The 17,717-nt window shown below is 44.0% G+C and overlaps 1 protein-coding gene across 1 annotated transcript in view; it reads right to left on the reverse strand.

The window, feature by feature from the left end:
• The window catches only part of ADAMTS5 (ADAM metallopeptidase with thrombospondin type 1 motif 5), a 44,633-nt gene extending 27,308 nt beyond the window's left edge, over positions 1-17,325 (reverse strand). Inside the window, exons 1-3 of the mRNA XM_032393306.1 lie at positions 17,013-17,325; positions 14,852-16,695; positions 3,580-3,712 (exon numbers count right to left, since the gene is read on the reverse strand). Of these exons, the coding sequence (XP_032249197.1) occupies positions 3,580-3,712; positions 14,852-15,961 (1,243 nt within the window). The 5' untranslated portion in view covers positions 15,962-16,695; positions 17,013-17,325. The remainder of the gene's footprint in view (positions 1-3,579; positions 3,713-14,851; positions 16,696-17,012) is intronic.
• Positions 17,326-17,717: the final 392 nt, after the last annotated feature.

Consider the following 17,717-nt stretch of genomic DNA (forward strand, 5'->3'; position numbering starts at 1 on the left):
AGAGGGAGAGGGAGAAGCAGGCTCTCTTCCAAGCAGGGAGCCCCACACTGGGATCAATCCCAGGACCCTGACATGACTGAGCCGAAGGCAGATGCTTAACCAACTGAGCCACCCAGGTGCCCCATCTTTTTTTTAGAAACAATTAGCAGGAAAAGAGAAGTGTTCACCTTAATATGTGGTCTAGGAAAAGAGTCACTTTTCAGAATTGTTCCTTGAAACCATCCTGATTTTTACAGGATGGATAGAAAAGGTGTAAGAGAGGTACTTCAGACTTGCTATTTATCTTACAGGTTCATTTGCAAGTTAGGACATTTTTCAGATGGAGGGGGTAAAAGACCAAAGGGAAGTTTTGATTCAGATACAATGACTTTGTATTTTAAACCAGTATGTGCCGGAAGAAGCAATGGTGGGGCATTGCATGAGAGACTTTAAGTCCGTTGATAAAAGCCTTATTCTTAATCAAATATATCCTCTTAGTCCGTATAGGAGAGATAAAGTAGAAAAATTACGGGGACAGCCTGGAAACTTTCTCCACGGCTTACATTTTGAGCACAGTCATATATTTATGCTGCGTACGCGAAGCGGATTGCACATTTGGGAATGGGCTCAAGCAGAGTCAACGCACTCGGGCAAGACTGAGGTCACTTCGTCACCGTCCATGGCCTGTATATATAACCTCCCAATCTGTAAAGTGGTAAGTGTCTAATAAAAGGGAAGGGAGGAAATTACATAAGAATGGAGTGGAATTAGAATCCAGAGCATGGTTAGCTCAGACCCATGGTTTCATGCAACAATCTAAAAATAAAGCGCTGGAAACAGATCAGCCAGAAGCATTACCAAAGATCACACTCGCTGCAGAGGCAAGACTGTAATCATAGACAGATGATTAGGAAATATTTTGTGAGGTTATCGTCTCTAATGTCTATAAGGCTCGTACTTTATAACACATGCTCACAGTATTTAGGCAAAAAGTGAAATTAAAGAATAATAAAGCAATTAGAAAATAAAGCAAATGAAAGCCAGATCCCCTTATGAAAGGGAAATTAAGTCCATATCCCCCATCCCCAGATCTTAAATTTCTCCGATTCGGCTATACGTAATGCAGAAAGACAAATTAAGTAGGCAGTGTTTGAATGAAGAATGGCTCATAAAGAATTCTAAAGAATTAAATAGAGCTGGCCCAACCAAGAAATTAAAGGGAACCCAGGGCAGAGTCATGGATCAAAGATTCAGGTTTGATTTTTCCCATAGAAGCCTACATTTCTCCTGCATCGTTCCCTTGTAAAACTGTGTCCAATCCTGCACTGTTAAGAAAAGTTCTTACCGTACATATATAGTTTTAATAAAACATTTGTTCTCATCAGCAACTGTCTTCCTACCTCTCAGACTGCCGGGTTGGCCGGTGTCAACCCCTGGTTTAGGAATTCAGGAGGGCCGGGAAAAGTGATGCTAGAAGGTTCTTCATTCCAGCCCAGCTGCCTTGAGAATCAGTGCAGCCCCAGAGAAGTTGCATTTACTGCCTCAGTGGTTCTCTTACAGAGAAACCTCCCCAATGCTAACGATGTGTGAGAGCAGATCACTGCAGGATTGAAGGAAAAGATAGCCCTTCCCTCAAGACCTCTGTAATCCCTTCCTGAAAAGATCAGGATTTAGGGCTCGTAATCTTATGGATGGATGATGCCACAAATCAACTGTGTTGCTTACCCAGTCCGAAACGAACCAGCCTCTGCCTACCCAGGGATTTAGGACCTTTCTTTTAGAACTTCCGTCACTCTGAATAATGGTGATTAATTACTGGCGTACTTTTGAAATCATCTCTGCTCAATTACAATCCTCTCAAGGATTTGGGCTAATTCTTCTTAGCTTCCACTGCACATTCTGAATGTTGCCTTGGGCAGCTCTTGTGTTTCTCCCACTGACGCGTGCACCGACATAGATGGGTAAGAAATACTAAGGATCTATATCTGGCTGTTTTATTATCAGTTTAATAGGTACGAATGAGAGATAGGTGAAAACATATTCCCAGGCCAGAAGCTCAGATGGCTTATGTGTTTTAAAAAACCTTTTCGGATATGCCAGGTCTTCTAGAGAAGCACACCAGAGAGTCACACCTCATTATTAGCCCACCTTACAGATGAGAGACTGAGACTGGATGTCTGAATCTCTTGCATGAGACCAAACAGAGACCATCGAGGCAGAGACGGGGCTTCATCTTGAGGCTAAAGAAGTCTAATTAATAACATGTAAATTATTATCAGTGATGCTGATGGATGGTTATTCATGTTAAGGTTTTATGTTTGTGTGTGTGTGTGTTTTTTTTCTTAGATGGTAAAAAGAGGGTCAGTTAAGAAAACTGAGGTCATGATTAATACTTAGGAGTTGAAATTTAACTACCGATTTCTATTTCACTGCTGCAATATATTGTCTTACACAATGACATCTTTGCTTTGAAGTTATTTTAACTTTCCAAAGAAAACATAGCAGCTAGAAATCTACCCCTTGTGAAATGTTCTCTGCCTAGTACTACTAGGAATGTGAAAAAGCTTTAATTTCTGTTTAAAAATTACGGTTTTAGGTTGAAAACTAAATCCGTTTAATAAAAATACAGCAAAAAAGGTATCAGACCGTACTTTGCTCCCGAAAGGATGACGATAAAAGGTGATAAATACATTTAAAATGAAATGAACTAGTTAACTAAAAAGCAAAAACAGAAGGGTATGTGGGTGTAAATAACAACTGGTATCTATAACCTACCCAATTTGGTCCCTCAAATAACTCCATGAAATCGGCAGCATATTCCTGTATTTCAGATATGAAAACAAGCTTTGAGAGTTTAAATAGTAAGACCAGTAGAAAGTACTCTAGCAAGAATTGAGCCCAGATGTGTCTGATTCTAATGTCTAATTCTAAGTACTAAAGTACTCATACATCGAGCCTGGGTCATCGCCTGGGAAACACATTTCCTAACTGGTGGGATATTTTTCAACAACGAACTCAGTCCTAAATTTCTAATTTTAAGATTTAGATTCGTTTCTTAGGACACAGAAATCGGGTGACATTGGAAGACAAACCCTGTTGACTGCTGGTCTTGGTTTCACTGTCTTTGCTATTAAAAAAGGAGATAGGACTGTTTGCCATGAGCTATTGTTTACCTTTGACAGCAGCTCTGATCACGCACAATGGAATAAACCTGACAAATTTCTGTGCAAACTGATTAGCCCTGGATGAGTCAGTGGAGCCTCGAGTAACTTTTAAGAGCGACATCCCTGCATTCCATAATCAACTGTGACAAATTCCATCTAAGAGTCATGGCCGGATGCTTAAGAAGACAGGATCAGTAGCAAATTTCTTTTAAACTCTCAAATGACACTGTCAAAAAGGAAACATCTACTGTGTGCCTGGCTTTGCCTTCCTCCTCCCTAACTAGTTAACCCTAAAAGTGCAAATGTAAACAAATGTAATCCCCAACAGTCCATCTGAACCTGGAGAAATCTGGAATTAATTGCCAAGTAGTTTGGTTCCTGTTGCAGCTGTTACGAGTGTTTGATTTGGCGAGGGCAGGGAAAAGGCGCTGCATACCAATTTCGTGAGCCACGGTGAATGCTGCATGGAGGCCATCATCTTCAATCACGGCACAGCTGCGCTCCGGAGAACATATGGTCCCGACGTCTGCCATTCCCAGGGTGTCACATGAATGATGCCCACATAAATCCTGCCCGGGAGAAAGAAAGAAATCATTAAAATCAGTTTACATCCAGAAGGAGCCACCTTGTAGAGCCACTTGCTCACTCCAAACGGCAAGAGTGGGGTATGTTTATGGTATCACCTGTTCGGCTCTGGAAATGGTCCAAAGACAAACTAACGGCATCGACTCCTCTACGCTTCTCTGGGTCCCAGAGGCACAGGAGGAGGATGGGACTCAATTACATTTAAAAAAGATGTCCTAGGATTGCGGTTTGTCCCTTACAACAGCCGCTGCAGCTTTCCCAAAGCTCTGCTGCGTATCTACAGGCACATGTCTGGGATCACTTTCACACAGAGTCCGGCTTACTAAAGCCCTAATGTTCTGGCTTGAATTCGTGCTAAATTTATCAGAAGCCTGGCCTAATAATTTATTTTCCATCACTGGGGCAAACTGCAACCACCTATTTGTGGCAAAATATCAGTGTATCAGTAATTCAAACGGGAAACTAAATTGTAATCCAGGAGTGTAATTCCTGGAAAGATCATCTCCCAATTTCCAAATGGAGCTGTAATTTCAGAGGTTGTGTCTTCAAAAATGTATACGCTCTTACTCATAGCATTTCACGTAGATTGAAGATGTAGATTGCATGTAGATTTCTCAATTTGATCAATCCGCAGAAAATACATGTAGTATATTGTGTTTGTATAAGTGAGTGTGTGCATTTTTTTGGTGAGAAGTTGTAGAGCTCTTAAGAGATTCTCAAAGAAAAACAGGATCACATCCCCTTAAAATGTTCATTAAAAATGATCAATTTGGATGAAAGAGACATCACAAGATAATTTTAAGTTATGAAGCATAAAGAGAAAATATAAACCAAAATTTCTGACATGATAGATTTGTAATGAACAGCTTTCCCTTATATGCTATTTGAGCATTAAGAGACATTAGAACTTCTTGTGCTTGACTACTGTTTTCAATGAAAATTAATTAACATCATGTACATTTACATCCAAAAAAGCAAGAAATATCCTAGAGTAAGCCATAAGTGAATAATCGTAGAAGGAAAGAATTTTTTAAAAAAACATCAATTATTATGAAAGATGACTATTTACCAGTTGCAATAATAAGTGTTGTTTCTATTATAGCTACCATCTTTGTATCCCCAACTACCACAATGTCTGGCTTATGCTACAAACTCAACGAACGTTTGCTTAATTGAGGTGAATTGTGACATACAGTCAGATGCAATGTAGACCTTGCACACCTTAATATGCAATATGCTAGCAAGATCTCAACAGATTCTTGGAAGTCAGTGCAAGATATTATTACTACATAACCAATGTCACCTACTCAATGTCAACATACTCTTGTAACTCTTCCCTATGTTGCTGCATACAAATCTAACCAAGGTAAAGAATATCTAAAAGATATACCCTATGATCTCTCTAGTACATTTTCAGGTTCTTATTGTGTTCTATATATTATGAGATCCCAGCTGTGATGAATTACATTGCTGCCACCATGTTATTACAGCTTCAGACAGTGGAAATCTCGGCCGAGTAGCCTTGGTGAATCAAGTCACCAAACCAGCAATAGCTTCCCCAAGTTTCCTGTGTATCCTCATATGTCATCCGTGGGATCTCAAATTACAGCTGTTGAGAACAAATTAGTAGTTTTTAAAATTGAAATTGGAACACACTTTCGCATAATAATCAGTCTTTGAGATAATAATATAGTACAATACATTTTTTTTTTCTTTAAGATTTTATTTATTTGACAGAGAGAGAGACAGGAAGAGCAGGAACACAAGCAGGGGGAATGGGAGAGGGAGGAGCAGGCTTCCCGCTGAGCAGGGAGCCCGATGTGGGGCTCGATCCCAGGACCCTGGGACCATGACCTGAGCTGAAGGCAGACGCTTAACGTCTGAGCCACCCAGGCGCCCCTAGTACAATACATTTTTAATCCAGTTTTTCTTCAATCATTTCGGTAACTTTAAGACGAAAGACTCAGTTGTCATTGCTAGACACCGTAGGTTATTTCTGCACACATTTTTTTAAACCAAGATTTATGTTTATCTTCATGATTTGGGGTTCATTATCTTCAAATAATAAAATGCAAGAATTGTTTTCCCTTCTTATTCCATATGTCATTTATAAGCTCAGATGAAGAACCACAGTGAATGGAAATGGCCCTCCTGTTCTGAATAGGGTTTCAACTGGATTCTTAGTATCTCTCTGTTGCTGGTAGCAATTGCTCATTAGAGGCTATCAACTGTCCTTGTTATCCTTGAATTGCATTAAATGCATTTGGCCCTTTGCCATAAAAATGTGTGCATGTGACAAAATTGTGAACAGAAGCAGTTTTTTTTTTTTTTAACCATACTGATTAAACCCCTTGATGACATGGCCATACTCTATATATTTTTGTAACAATAATTATGTAAACTGGCAACCTCTCAATTTCATTCACACAATTTCAAACCTTGACAGCCCTGTTATGGTTTCATTCCCAAGATTTACAATGAATGTCTGTATTTCTTTGCAATCCAAGGTTCATTTCAATGTATTAAAACTCAACTTGTGCATCAAACTTTAAGAATATAGCACATCACACTCATGTTTATTTACTGGTGGAGATTTATAACAACATTTACAGGTGCAAACCTTAAAGTTTGTAGGAGTTTTTTTTTTTTAATTCAGAACAGGAGTAAGGAAACTAAAGTGGCAATAGCATCTATCTATCTATCAATCAATCTATCTATCATCCATCCATCCATCCGTCTTATGGATCTGGAGGCAGGCGAATACTGGAAAAATGTGAATCACATACACTGTCCACAGAAAAGGTAATTGAATTACAAGTGCTGACAAGAGTTTTTCTGCTTGGTCAGTGTAGATAGAAGGTAAGTTACTTCTTTGTTATGTTAAAGATGGTTCTTTTCATGCAAGATCAATATCTTCTCACCATGGTATAGATAGCAATGCAAAGGAAGATTTAGTAAAATGGAAGGGTTGCAAAAGTATGTATGTAACGCAAAAACAGAGCTGAGATGGTCAGCAAGACCAATGAAGACTTGACAAGGAGGTCATTGACATGGTGACCATTCACCAGGTGTGGCCATTTAGAGGGCTATGAATATGTCAATATCTGTGATTCATCATGGAATTTAGAAGGCCTAGTAGCACCCAGATCTATTCTTTTGGATGGAGTAGGGGGCAGGGATCCAGTGAAGTATGCTACCGTGAGAAGCAGTTGCCCAGAAGATAGTACAACTTAGCAAATCCCAGTGGTCGGTACTGGGTGGGGAAACTGAACCAAGCACACATGAGAATGCACAGAGTAGAATGAGTAATAGAGGCTGTAGGATTTCTAGCCTTGACTGGGAGGCTGGTCTTTCAAGAAGCATAAACACACTGAGGGAAGGAGCCAAAAGAAACACAAGGGGAGAAGAGCAGATGTCATCACAATTGCAACAATGGAAGCCCAAATTAACCAAGAATACCTTGTACAATGGAATCTGAAGTTAAATGACAGCAACTTCTGTTTCCATAGATATTCCCATCTCGTAAGCATGGTAAAGCATGGAGCTCAAGAGAAGGACACAGAAGAGGGTTTAACTAGTCTTAGATGTCTGTCTCTCTTCCCAATTCCTATGAAGAGGGGTTAGTGATAGAAAAATTAATCTGGTGTGGTACATATTTAAGTTATATGTATTATACAAACATACAGTGGCTCAGTCGGTTAAGTGTCTGCCTTCTGCTCAGGTCATGAGCCCCTCATCGGGCTCCCTGCTCAGTGGGGAGTCTGCTTCACTCTCTGTCCCTCACTCTGCTCCTGTTCCCTCTCTCTCACTCTTTCTCTCAAATAAGTAAATAAAATATTTTTAAAAACTGGGATTGCATAAAAATATAAAAACAAAAAACACATACACTTACACACCATATTTTACATTTATCTTGTGCATCCAATTCTTGAGGTGTCATCTATCTTTCTGGCTACCTATGCAGCAATCCCCAATCACAAAGGTCTTGATTTAGATCTCAAGAGAAACTATATTAATCGGGTCTATTAGTCTGATTATTATAATGACCCATATTATACAATCTCTATCCATGCTTCTGAATACAACCAGGTAATATCGAACATTACAGAGCCCAGCTGGATTAGGGACCAAGGGATCCATATTCACTTATTCCTAATTACTGTGTGCCCACAATCTGCTGACACTGTGATAAATAAATATGATCTGATCTTGACCTTAAGAAACATCACGGTCTAGTGAGCAGAACAGATATGCCAAGAGGGAAGCAGATTATGACATGCTATTATGAACAGATTTTTGAGGGAATGCAGAAGAGGAACCGACAAGCTCTCCCTGAGTGAATCAATAAAATTGTCTTGAAGGAGGTAACTAGATATCGAGGGATGAATAGAAGTCTGACAGTTTTAGAGGAAGGGATCCTAACTAGGAAAGACTGGTCAATACATCAGGGGATGGTAAAAGGTAGGTTCTATTTGGGAGAATGACAGGAAGTTTGTCATGCCTGGAGAATACAGGATTTGTTGGGTGGAAGGCAATCAGGGGAAGCTGGAAAGACAGTCTGGGCCCAGAGTTCCAAGATGGGACATTTTGTCTGTAAACATGAAGTAAGAAGAAGGGGGAGAGGGAGGCAGCAAGTTAGGGATTGCTGAGAGGAGATGCTTGGAAGAGTCATTTTGGAGAACAGGAATGGAAGCTGATTAGACACAGTGAATAGAAAGTAGATCACTTTTTAATTCTAACGCTATTAGTAAGAGTCATTACATAAGTTGTTTATATGCTTTGAGACAAAGTTCCTTCATCATTAACATAAGGAATTTGGATCAGTTGATCTCTACATCTTTCCAGTTCTACCTGTGTTGGTATTAAATGAAAACACTTCAATTTATAGGTGGAGAAATTAAAGCTCAGGGGCGGTAAATGTCCAAAGTTGTAAGATTGAGACTGCTGAAGTCAAAATTCAGACCTATATCTAAACATCCCAATTCCTGAACCACCTTCACCAGGATACTGGTAAATCATCACGCATGCTTTTCTTGACATTACTGCTATCTTTTACATTTATAACCTGTGCCTGGCCAAGTAAATTCCTTTACTGCAACAAATACTACGGCATGGTCTTTATCTCTATGGTGTGTTTGGTAAGACTCAATAATTTAGAAGCGTACAAAACTTACAAAATGTGCTGAGAAAGATATTCCAAAAAAGAAGAAAATGCAAGTGTTGGATAAGAAACCTGGGCATCTTTTCCTGTACCTCTCTCTCTCTCCTGCCACATCTGATTGGCCACTGTAACTCACTGATTCCATCTGCCAAATGTCTCAGGTAACTGTTTACACCTTCTCGTTTCCTTCCATTATTCCTTCCTGCTTGCACTGTCATCTGAGGCTTTTAAGTGGTCCCTTTGTCTCCTATAACTCTCCTGCCTGTATGCTGCAGTCAGTTATGTTCTAGAGCCCCGATCTGATTAGCCTGCACCATGCATTCAACCTTGCACAATGCAACCCAGGCTTCCCGTCAGCCTCCACTGCACTGTTATGACCCCTCTTGTCCACTCTTTCCTGCATATCTTATCAACCCTTTGGTGCCAAACCTTAGCCCAAACATTCTTTTTGCTGGAAAGGCTTAATGAACTCACATCCACCTCATTTTAAAATTTCTTGATTTGGTCCCTGCTTCTCAATTTCTAATGCTAATGCTTTAATTTTGACCATCTCAAGTCTCTTCCTGAAGGTTACTCAAATAGCCTGCAAAGGCTCCCGCTGGGTTGAGTTCAACTACTCATGTTGGAAGGCTCATTCTGGAACACTGCTGGTCACTGCTGTTTTCTTTCCATAGATTCCCACTGGATTTAATTTACAATTTAAACTCTTAAGCAGGGTGCTTTGGACTGACTTGTGTCTCCCCCACCAAAACTCAATTCATATGCTGAAGACTTATCCTTAAGAAGCTAGTTAAGATTAAATGAGATCAGGGCGCCTGGGTGGCTCAGTCAGTTAAGCGTCTGCCTTCGGCTCAGGTCATGATCCCAGGGTCCTGGGATCGAGTCCCGCATCAGGCTCCCTGCTCAGTGGGGAGCCTGCTTCTCTCTCTCCCTCTGCCTTTCTCCCCCACTTGTATACGCACTCTCTGTCTCTCTCAAATAAATAAATAAAATTAAAAAAAAAAAAAAGATTAAATGAGATCATTAAGGGTGGGGTCCTGATCCAATAGGATTAGTGTCCTTAAAAGAAGAGAACTCTCTCTCTCTCTCTCCATACAATTTCTTCTATAATCTAGTTGTTATCATCTTCTCTAGACTATACTCCGTCACCCTTCTGTCCTCATATTGTCTATCATAACACTCCTAACCCCCTACATTTCACATGTTGCCTCTGGGTCATTGCACAGGATAGCTGGGCATGTCTGCAAGCCTATCTCCTCCTTATGGGCCTGGCTAACTCCAAGACCTTCTTCCAAACTGAACTCAGACAGGTTAGGCAACCTTCTAATGTATTTCCATGATATCTAATGACCACATGTATCATAAAAATCATCATGCTATATAACAATTATCCATTTCCTTGCCTGTTTCCTGGAACAGATTCTTATGAAAGGGGTCACATTTCAAATTTCTGAATCCCTCTCTGTTTATTATTCTGTCTGAATAAATTAGTTATAATATTTTGTTGAGAGAGCACTAGACAAGACTACATTCTCTCTCTGCCATTTGGCAGTTATTACTCTTAGAAGACTATCTCTTTTCACGAATGTCCTTATCTGTCCCATTACGATGATAGTATGGGTGCAGATAATAGACTGGATTAATTGTAAAGTGGTTTATGATTATGGATAGTACCTAAGAAATGCTCAATAAAAGCTGGCTGAATCCAAATAAAAGCTATCCATCCTTTGAGTGCTAATTCAATTGTACATCTGTAGTGAAGCCTATATAAAGATCCATTGGCAGAATTGATTACTCCTCCCCTCTCTTTTCACAGACTTTGTTTATAACTTAGTCACAACATTTACCCCAGTTTTCCTAATATTAGAGAGACTCTTGCGTGCATCTGCTTCCTTTCCCCTAGTGACGAGGCGCGGTGCAGGGAACAGGTATATTCTGTCTTGCTGCCTTCAGCGGCATAAATGAGTGCCTCACACATAGGTGGCACTCCTAGCTATGCACCAAAAGTGTGAGAGAGAGAGAGACGGTAACGACATACATCCTGTGCGTTGTGGTGTATTGTCTGTAGTGGACATTAGATTTTTCAGAATATTCTTCACTTATCCATTGAGATATAATTGACTTATTAGTTTTAGGCACAACATGATGATTTGATATATGTCTATGTGGTAAAATGATCACCACAATAAGTCTATTTAATATCCATCACTATGCATAGTTACAATCTTTTTCTTGTGATGAGAACCTTTAAGATCTATTCGCTTAGCAACTTGCAATTCACATGTGTTTTTAAAATGTCAACTAGAGCTGTTTAATCTGCTCCCAGTCTTCCCGTTTCTGAGTTATTTAGATTTTTATTGATTGGGATTGATCTATAGGCTAGGAATCCTGGCTGAGAGTTCACTTCAGACTTTAAACGGGATTTGAACTCAAATATGCAATTGGATTAGCCAATCCAGTGAGCAAGCAAATAAGAAGCGGTACATCCTTCTACTTCCTCCTAGCTTCTGGTCTCCCCCTTCAGGGCTCTCTATTGTCACAGCCTAACAAAGCGCTGGCTGGTAGAGGAGAAATGCTCTCTGTGGGGTCCAGAACATAAAGAGAGGTGTTACAGACAATTGCCTATTAACTGGCACAGTCATAGTTAATGAAAGTGAGTAGACCTTGTATTTTGCATAGTCTGCAGCTGGGTCATTTTCAGTCCAACGCTTTCGATCCATGTGAGGTTTGCGATGAGGGGACATTAAACAGTCTCCAATTTTGTCATCCGCCAGGTAGGGCTTTTGTTTCTAAAGAAGAATGCGTGGTCTCCAAACTGGGTTTAAGAGTATGTCTTTGAAGAACCTATTTTAAAATAAAAGAGGAAGCCAGGGACAAGGAAAGGATTCTGGAAAGCAAAATTAAATCCTGAGGAGATCAGATTTCTGCTGTTTGATGGCAGAAGTGGTGTGAATTCCAGCATGAGTGCTATTTCAGAATGAAAACAGCTCCTATTCCAGAAAATTGGCTGGTGCTAAGTTTCTCTAATTAGAGTGCTGGGGTTCGGTGAAGTGTGTTAGTTTGATAAAGGAATTACTAGCACTATTCTGCTGACTCCCAGACACAACGTTCAAGGTGGCCTGGGCTAGTAAACAGGGGTGGAAAACATATCCTCACACATTTGCTTCATGCCTGAAAAACAAGCAATTTAAGAGAAGACATCTGGACACAAAATTTGAACAGTGCTCAGAGCCCATCAAAACATGGATTTGATGGCTTGGCGTCTGGCTGCTAAGCAACGTACTTCTTACATTCAAAACAGAGTTGTAAAAGTAGGATCCTGGTGCCAACTCAGGGTATTTCTCATTGAAGAAAAAAATAGTCATGAGCATTTTTTTTTTTTTTTTAGGTCTTAAGATATCTGATTTCTATGGTAGAAGAGCTCAGATTATTTCTGCTCTAGTCCTCTCATTTTCCACAGTCTGAAGTATTAGATGGAGCTTAACTTTACATTTTGAAGTACTCTTAATGAATGCCGCAAAAGGGTCTTGTAATATTTTTCTCAGCCCCCTAATTAACAGCATTCTTTTAAATTAAGTATATATATTCACCATACACATGCTTTTTCAAATATTTGGTTCCCTTCAAGTTAGATGTATATACCAGAGGGCCAACCGCAAGCTAAACGAGATTTGCTTTACCAAAAGTATCCTTCTGCTTGGCAGGGAGGCCAGGGAGGGCCCATGTAAAATATTTTCCATGTGCAGACTAGTTTGGAAAATGTATGTTATTATAATACTTATTAACATTAAGATAGACCATTAATTTCTTTCTCCCTTGCTTTTATCTACTTAAAATGTACTGATATGTTTCAAAGCTTGGAAAATAAGAATTGCTAGCTATCCAAAAAAAAACACAAATCCAGAAAAAGCAACAGACAGATCATTCAGAACCACCGACTAGTTTTCCTTTTTTTCTGGGAAGCAGTTAGGAAAATGATGGGGCAGGAGGTAGGGAGGAATGGGGTCTTCTATGAATTTTTATTTGTCTTAAAAGTTGTGGAATGTGCATTTGTATTCAAAAATGAAACTGAACTATTAAAATGACCTACTCTTTGGAGTAGTGTGCTTACAAAAGTATTTTTTCCTCTGTCTTTAGAGAACTTCCTTCCACAAACTCTCTGAAGCCTTCTTCTTGGCAGCTTCTTGTGATGCAGCAAAGCAAGAAATCCAGATGTGGAAAATTGCTTACCAAAAAAAAAAAAAAAAAAAGAAAGAAAGAAAGAAAGAAAAAGACTTGGAAACCAAATAAGAAAGGGCTAGTTTTACAGGAGAATTCTACTTCATATGGAAGGCTACAAAACAAATGTTCTTCCACGTCAAAGATTTATGTAGCGCAGAGAAATTAAAGGATGGTTTTTAGATCACTTAATGAGAAGGCAGATTTTCCATCATGCCTAGCATCGTGGGCTGGCAGGTTCTTCCTAAACTGTTGCCCTCTGGCACCCTTGTTTACATGTGGTTTACATTTATGTCCACCCCATGGACCACAAGTGTTCCTCCATTCCAAATTTATCGACACTTTTCCTTCATACCAGCGGTGCCTCAGTAAAAACAAAGAATTAGGTAGTGGGGCTGTGTGATTCTGAAGCTTTCTGCAAGCCATCAGTGCATTTCCTATCCTAGCTCTGGTTGCCCCCTTTCATACCATGCTTTTGCATGATACTTCAAAATTTCAGAATCCTTCAGCTACCCTGGGTGGATCCCAAACACTACAAAAATAATAATAATAATAATAATAATAATAAAAATAAAATAAAGAATGAGCTTTAAAAGGCAGCTCTTACCAGGTTTCCGAGAGGCATGACTTAAAGCTGCCAATCAGAGGAGAGTCATGAAGTAGGCTCAGAGCTCTGAGCAAGCTAAGGCTGCAAACCAGCCCAGACTCTGTGTCTGAAAGTCACACTTAGCGCGGTGATGGAATGATTGAGCAAATAGATATTGTGTTCTTCCCAGAACCTCTGGGCCTATAAAGATCAGTTTCTTTCCCTTCCTGTAACCATCTTCCTTAAAAGAGGGAAATCCTGGGCAAACATTCCTTCCTCATGTCTTGACTCTTTGCCCAGATCTTTCCACACTGGGGCTTCAGAAACATATTCATCCAAACCCCAAACATGCAAGCTGGATGTGACCCTTCCCTGGCAGCTCTGGAGGGACCGGCAGTGCTTGTGGTGCATTGGAGAGCTAGGCAGAGGAGTTGCTAAGGAACCTGACAGGATTAGGTTTCCATATCCTCCCTGCCTCCCTGCCCTCCTGAATTCCTTCCTTCCCGGAAACTGAAATTCCACCAGGTGGACATGTAAGAACTCCATTAAAAAGCCAGATTGGGAAAAAGAGTCCTTCCTTTGGAAAGTTTTTCCTCAACTTATGTCACAGAAGTGGTTCAAGGAAGAAGGTATGGACCTTTACAAAGGAAAGGTGTGGATAAAAGTGACTACAATGGATGAACCAACAAAACCCTTCCCATTAGGTTGGACAAAGTTGTATATTGAGGTTCACTGGCAAGTAGATGATCTCCCCCACAAAAACAAGAAAGAAAGGAAGGGGGAGAGAGAGAGAGCGATATCTTCCATTCCAAAGACAAACTTGCTTTCCCCCTCTTCCCATTTAGCTATGTACCTTTTCCCAAGCATTCCAGTCCCTTCTTATCCGTTTGTGCATCTAGGACACCATGTCTCAGACTAGAGACATCCTGCCTGATTGATGGATTGTCAGTGCGCGGCTAGTCCTTTAAGGCAGGAATTGCTGCTGGGAGACCCCGACTACCAGAGCAGGGCTGAAGGCTGGCTGGGTTTCCTGCAAGGAGCAGTGAAGCACATCCGTAGTGGCAGGAGGTCTGTGCGAGAAGCGAGGCCGTGAGCAAGGCTGGACCTCCACCTACCTCCTTGCACCAGCGCCTGGACCACCCAGGCAGTTGGACTTACCTCTCTCGTAAACAGGATGGCCGCGTCGTAGTGCTCCTCATGGTCATCCCCCAGCTGGTTGTGCTGGTGCTGCCACTTGCAAAAGTTCTTGAGCGTGGTGGCCGCGTTCTTGCTCACCTCCAGGCTCTTGTCCTTGTCCCCCAGCACCACCACCTTCACCACGGCCAGGCGGATGTGGTTCTCGATGCTCGCGTGGCTGTACAGCCTGTTGGCGATGGAGGCCAGGGTCAGCAGGTAATGCTGCAGGCCCCGGCCGTACATGCGCGCCATGGACGCGTCAGCCACCAGGAGAAGCTCCACCTGGCGGGCCCGCGAGATGGAGCGGCGCCGCCGCCGCCACCACGTCTGGGGTCCCTGGCCCCCGTCGGAGGAGGGAGCTGACTGGTCCAGGAGCTGCGGGGCCAGCGCCCAGCGTCGGTCTGGGCTGCTGTGCGCCGGGGGGCGCTCGCGAGGCCCTGGCGGAGACGCGGGAGTCTCGCAGCTAGTGCGCGGCGGCAAGGCCTCAAAGCTGAAGCCCTCGCGGGTATAGACGTGCAGGATCCGCGAGGACCCATCCCCGTACACTCGCCCGGCCTCGGCCTCGGCCCCGGCCCAGGGCCCGCGCAACAGCGGCTTCAGGGTGTAGCGCGCGTGCTTAACCGCGAAGAAGCCGTCGAGACCACCGCAGAGGTCAAAGACAGCCAGGGAGCGTGGGCTGCCGTCCACCGTACCGCGGTAGAAGCAGTGGTCCCCGTGGCGCCGGGTCGCCCTCGGCCCGCTTCCTGAAGGCACAAAGCCAGCGGCGCCCACCGAACCATCCCGCTCCAGGTCCAGCAGGAACCTCCGGCCGCCCGCGTAGACGAGGTAGCCCACCTTGCCGCCGCCGGAGTAGATCTGGTCGATGTTCTGCACCAGCCCGCTGCTCCTGCGCTGCGGCGCCAGGGGGTGCGGGTGGCCCGGAGGCTCGGCCCGCTCCTGCACCTCCTCCCCCTGCCGCCCGCGGGGCTGGGCGGCCGCTGCAGCAGCCCAAGGCTGCCCGGCTTTATCCTGGGCAGGTGCCGCGGCGGGGCCGACAGCGACCTGGGGCAGGCGGAGCGCGCACAGCAGCAGGGACGCCCACCCGAGCAGCATAGTGTGCTGCCCGCAGGGAGGGGCTGCGCGACGGGGACTTTATGGGTTTTTGTTATTCGCTATGGAAGTTACCGGGGCGGGAGGTGGGGGCACACACACACTTGCTTGCAAGGTTGAGTCAAGTGTCGGAAGGAGGGGGACCCGGCGGCAGCGCCAGCCTGTCCCAGCCTCAGTGCCAGCGTGCGAACTTTTCTTTGTTGGTTTGGAAAATGTTTGGATTCGTGCTCCGGAAAAAAGGGGGAAAAAATTAAGAAGAGAAAAGCCGGGTTGTGGAGGTTCCGCAAATACGAGGAAAGGGGGAAAGCAACAACAACAACAACCTAAATCCAACCCCAAGTGCAACCACTATCGCGGCACGAAGAAAAGTAAGGATGGTGCCGCGCACCAGGCGGGCAACCGGTGCGCGCTGCCTCCCGCCCCTTGCTGCTCTGGATCCGCCGGCGGCGGGGGTTCCAAGCTCTGGAGCCCACTTCCTTTCTTATTTTGTGGGTTTCCTTGACTCTACTGGAACCAGGAGGAAGGGAAGAAAGAGAGAAAAAAAGCCATAAAATTAAAACAAAAAATGCAAGGGGCGGCCTGCGGGGAGCCAGTGAAGCGGCGCGTCGGTGCTCCTTCGGATGCAGTGTCTTCCTGCCCGCGGTCATCCCCAGTCGGCCGCTGCGAGCGCCGAGAGCAGCGCGAGCGCTGTGAAGATGCGAGGAGGTGGAACAATGAATTTATAGCGGCATGCCATCCTGCAATGGCAATTTCAACAATTCGTCACTGCAAGCTGCCTCTTAAAGGGAGAGCTTCCCCCACCCCTCCCACCCTTCCCGGTCCGCGCCTAATCAGATGGGGGAGGGCGGGCGAGGGGGGTGATCTAGGAAAGGGAGACCGAGAAGGACCCGGCGAGGTGGAAGGAGGGACGAGGGAGGGAGCGAGGGTGAGGGGAAAAAAAAAAAAAAGTATTGGGGTAAGAAAAACAGATTAACTTGGCCTCATTTAAAGCCACAGTGGCTCCGGGTTTGTCTGATATTTCACAACCAATCGGGGTTGGTTAACCCCGGCTTACCTCATCTCTTGCAAGGGGTGTTTTGGTGTGTTTTTAAAGTTACTGAGACATTTCAAGTCTCTCCCTGCCTCCTTCTCTCCTGCTTTTCTTTCCCTCGGTAGGAAGTTCCTGCCGCAAGTTTTTCCTCTTCGCACGCCCGTGCGCTCCGGTCCCCAAGACCTTGCAACTCCATCCACCAGCCGAGGGCTTTGGGCTTCCCGTGCGCCCCCTCGCCCCGCGCTCTTCTCGCCTCCTCCCAGCCGCCCGGGTACCGGGTTTCCTCCCTCCTCATTCCCCGGCCTCTGCGCGCTGGGACGCTCGTCGGGTTCGGGCTCCGGGTGACTAACTTCTCCCAGCCACCAGCAGAGGGGCCGGGCAGCCGGGGAGCCGCAGGCGCTTCCTGGCGCGCCGCTGCGCCCTGAGTGCTGCGGTGCCCGGGGCAGGGCCGCCAGCCGCCTGGGAACTCCGCTCCTTTGTGTGCGAGCCCAGGGCTCCCCCTTCTCCGCGCGCCTTTCATCGGTGCCCGCAATCTGTCCCTTAATCCCGGGTGATTGGAACATCCTTCGCTTTGCTTTAAGAAGGCAGGGCGAGAAAGTGTTAACTGTGGCAGAAAATTGAGCTTTTTCTTTTTTTTTTTTCGTGAGATTTGCAAAACTTGTGCCTACACTTTCTCTTCTTCCTCCTGCTTAAATGAGAATTAGATACCCGAAAACAACCACTCATGGC

Source organism: Phoca vitulina, unplaced genomic scaffold (genome assembly GCF_004348235.1).
Source record: "Phoca vitulina isolate PV1807 unplaced genomic scaffold, GSC_HSeal_1.0 scaffold72, whole genome shotgun sequence".
Taxonomy (NCBI): domain Eukaryota; kingdom Metazoa; phylum Chordata; class Mammalia; order Carnivora; family Phocidae; genus Phoca; species Phoca vitulina.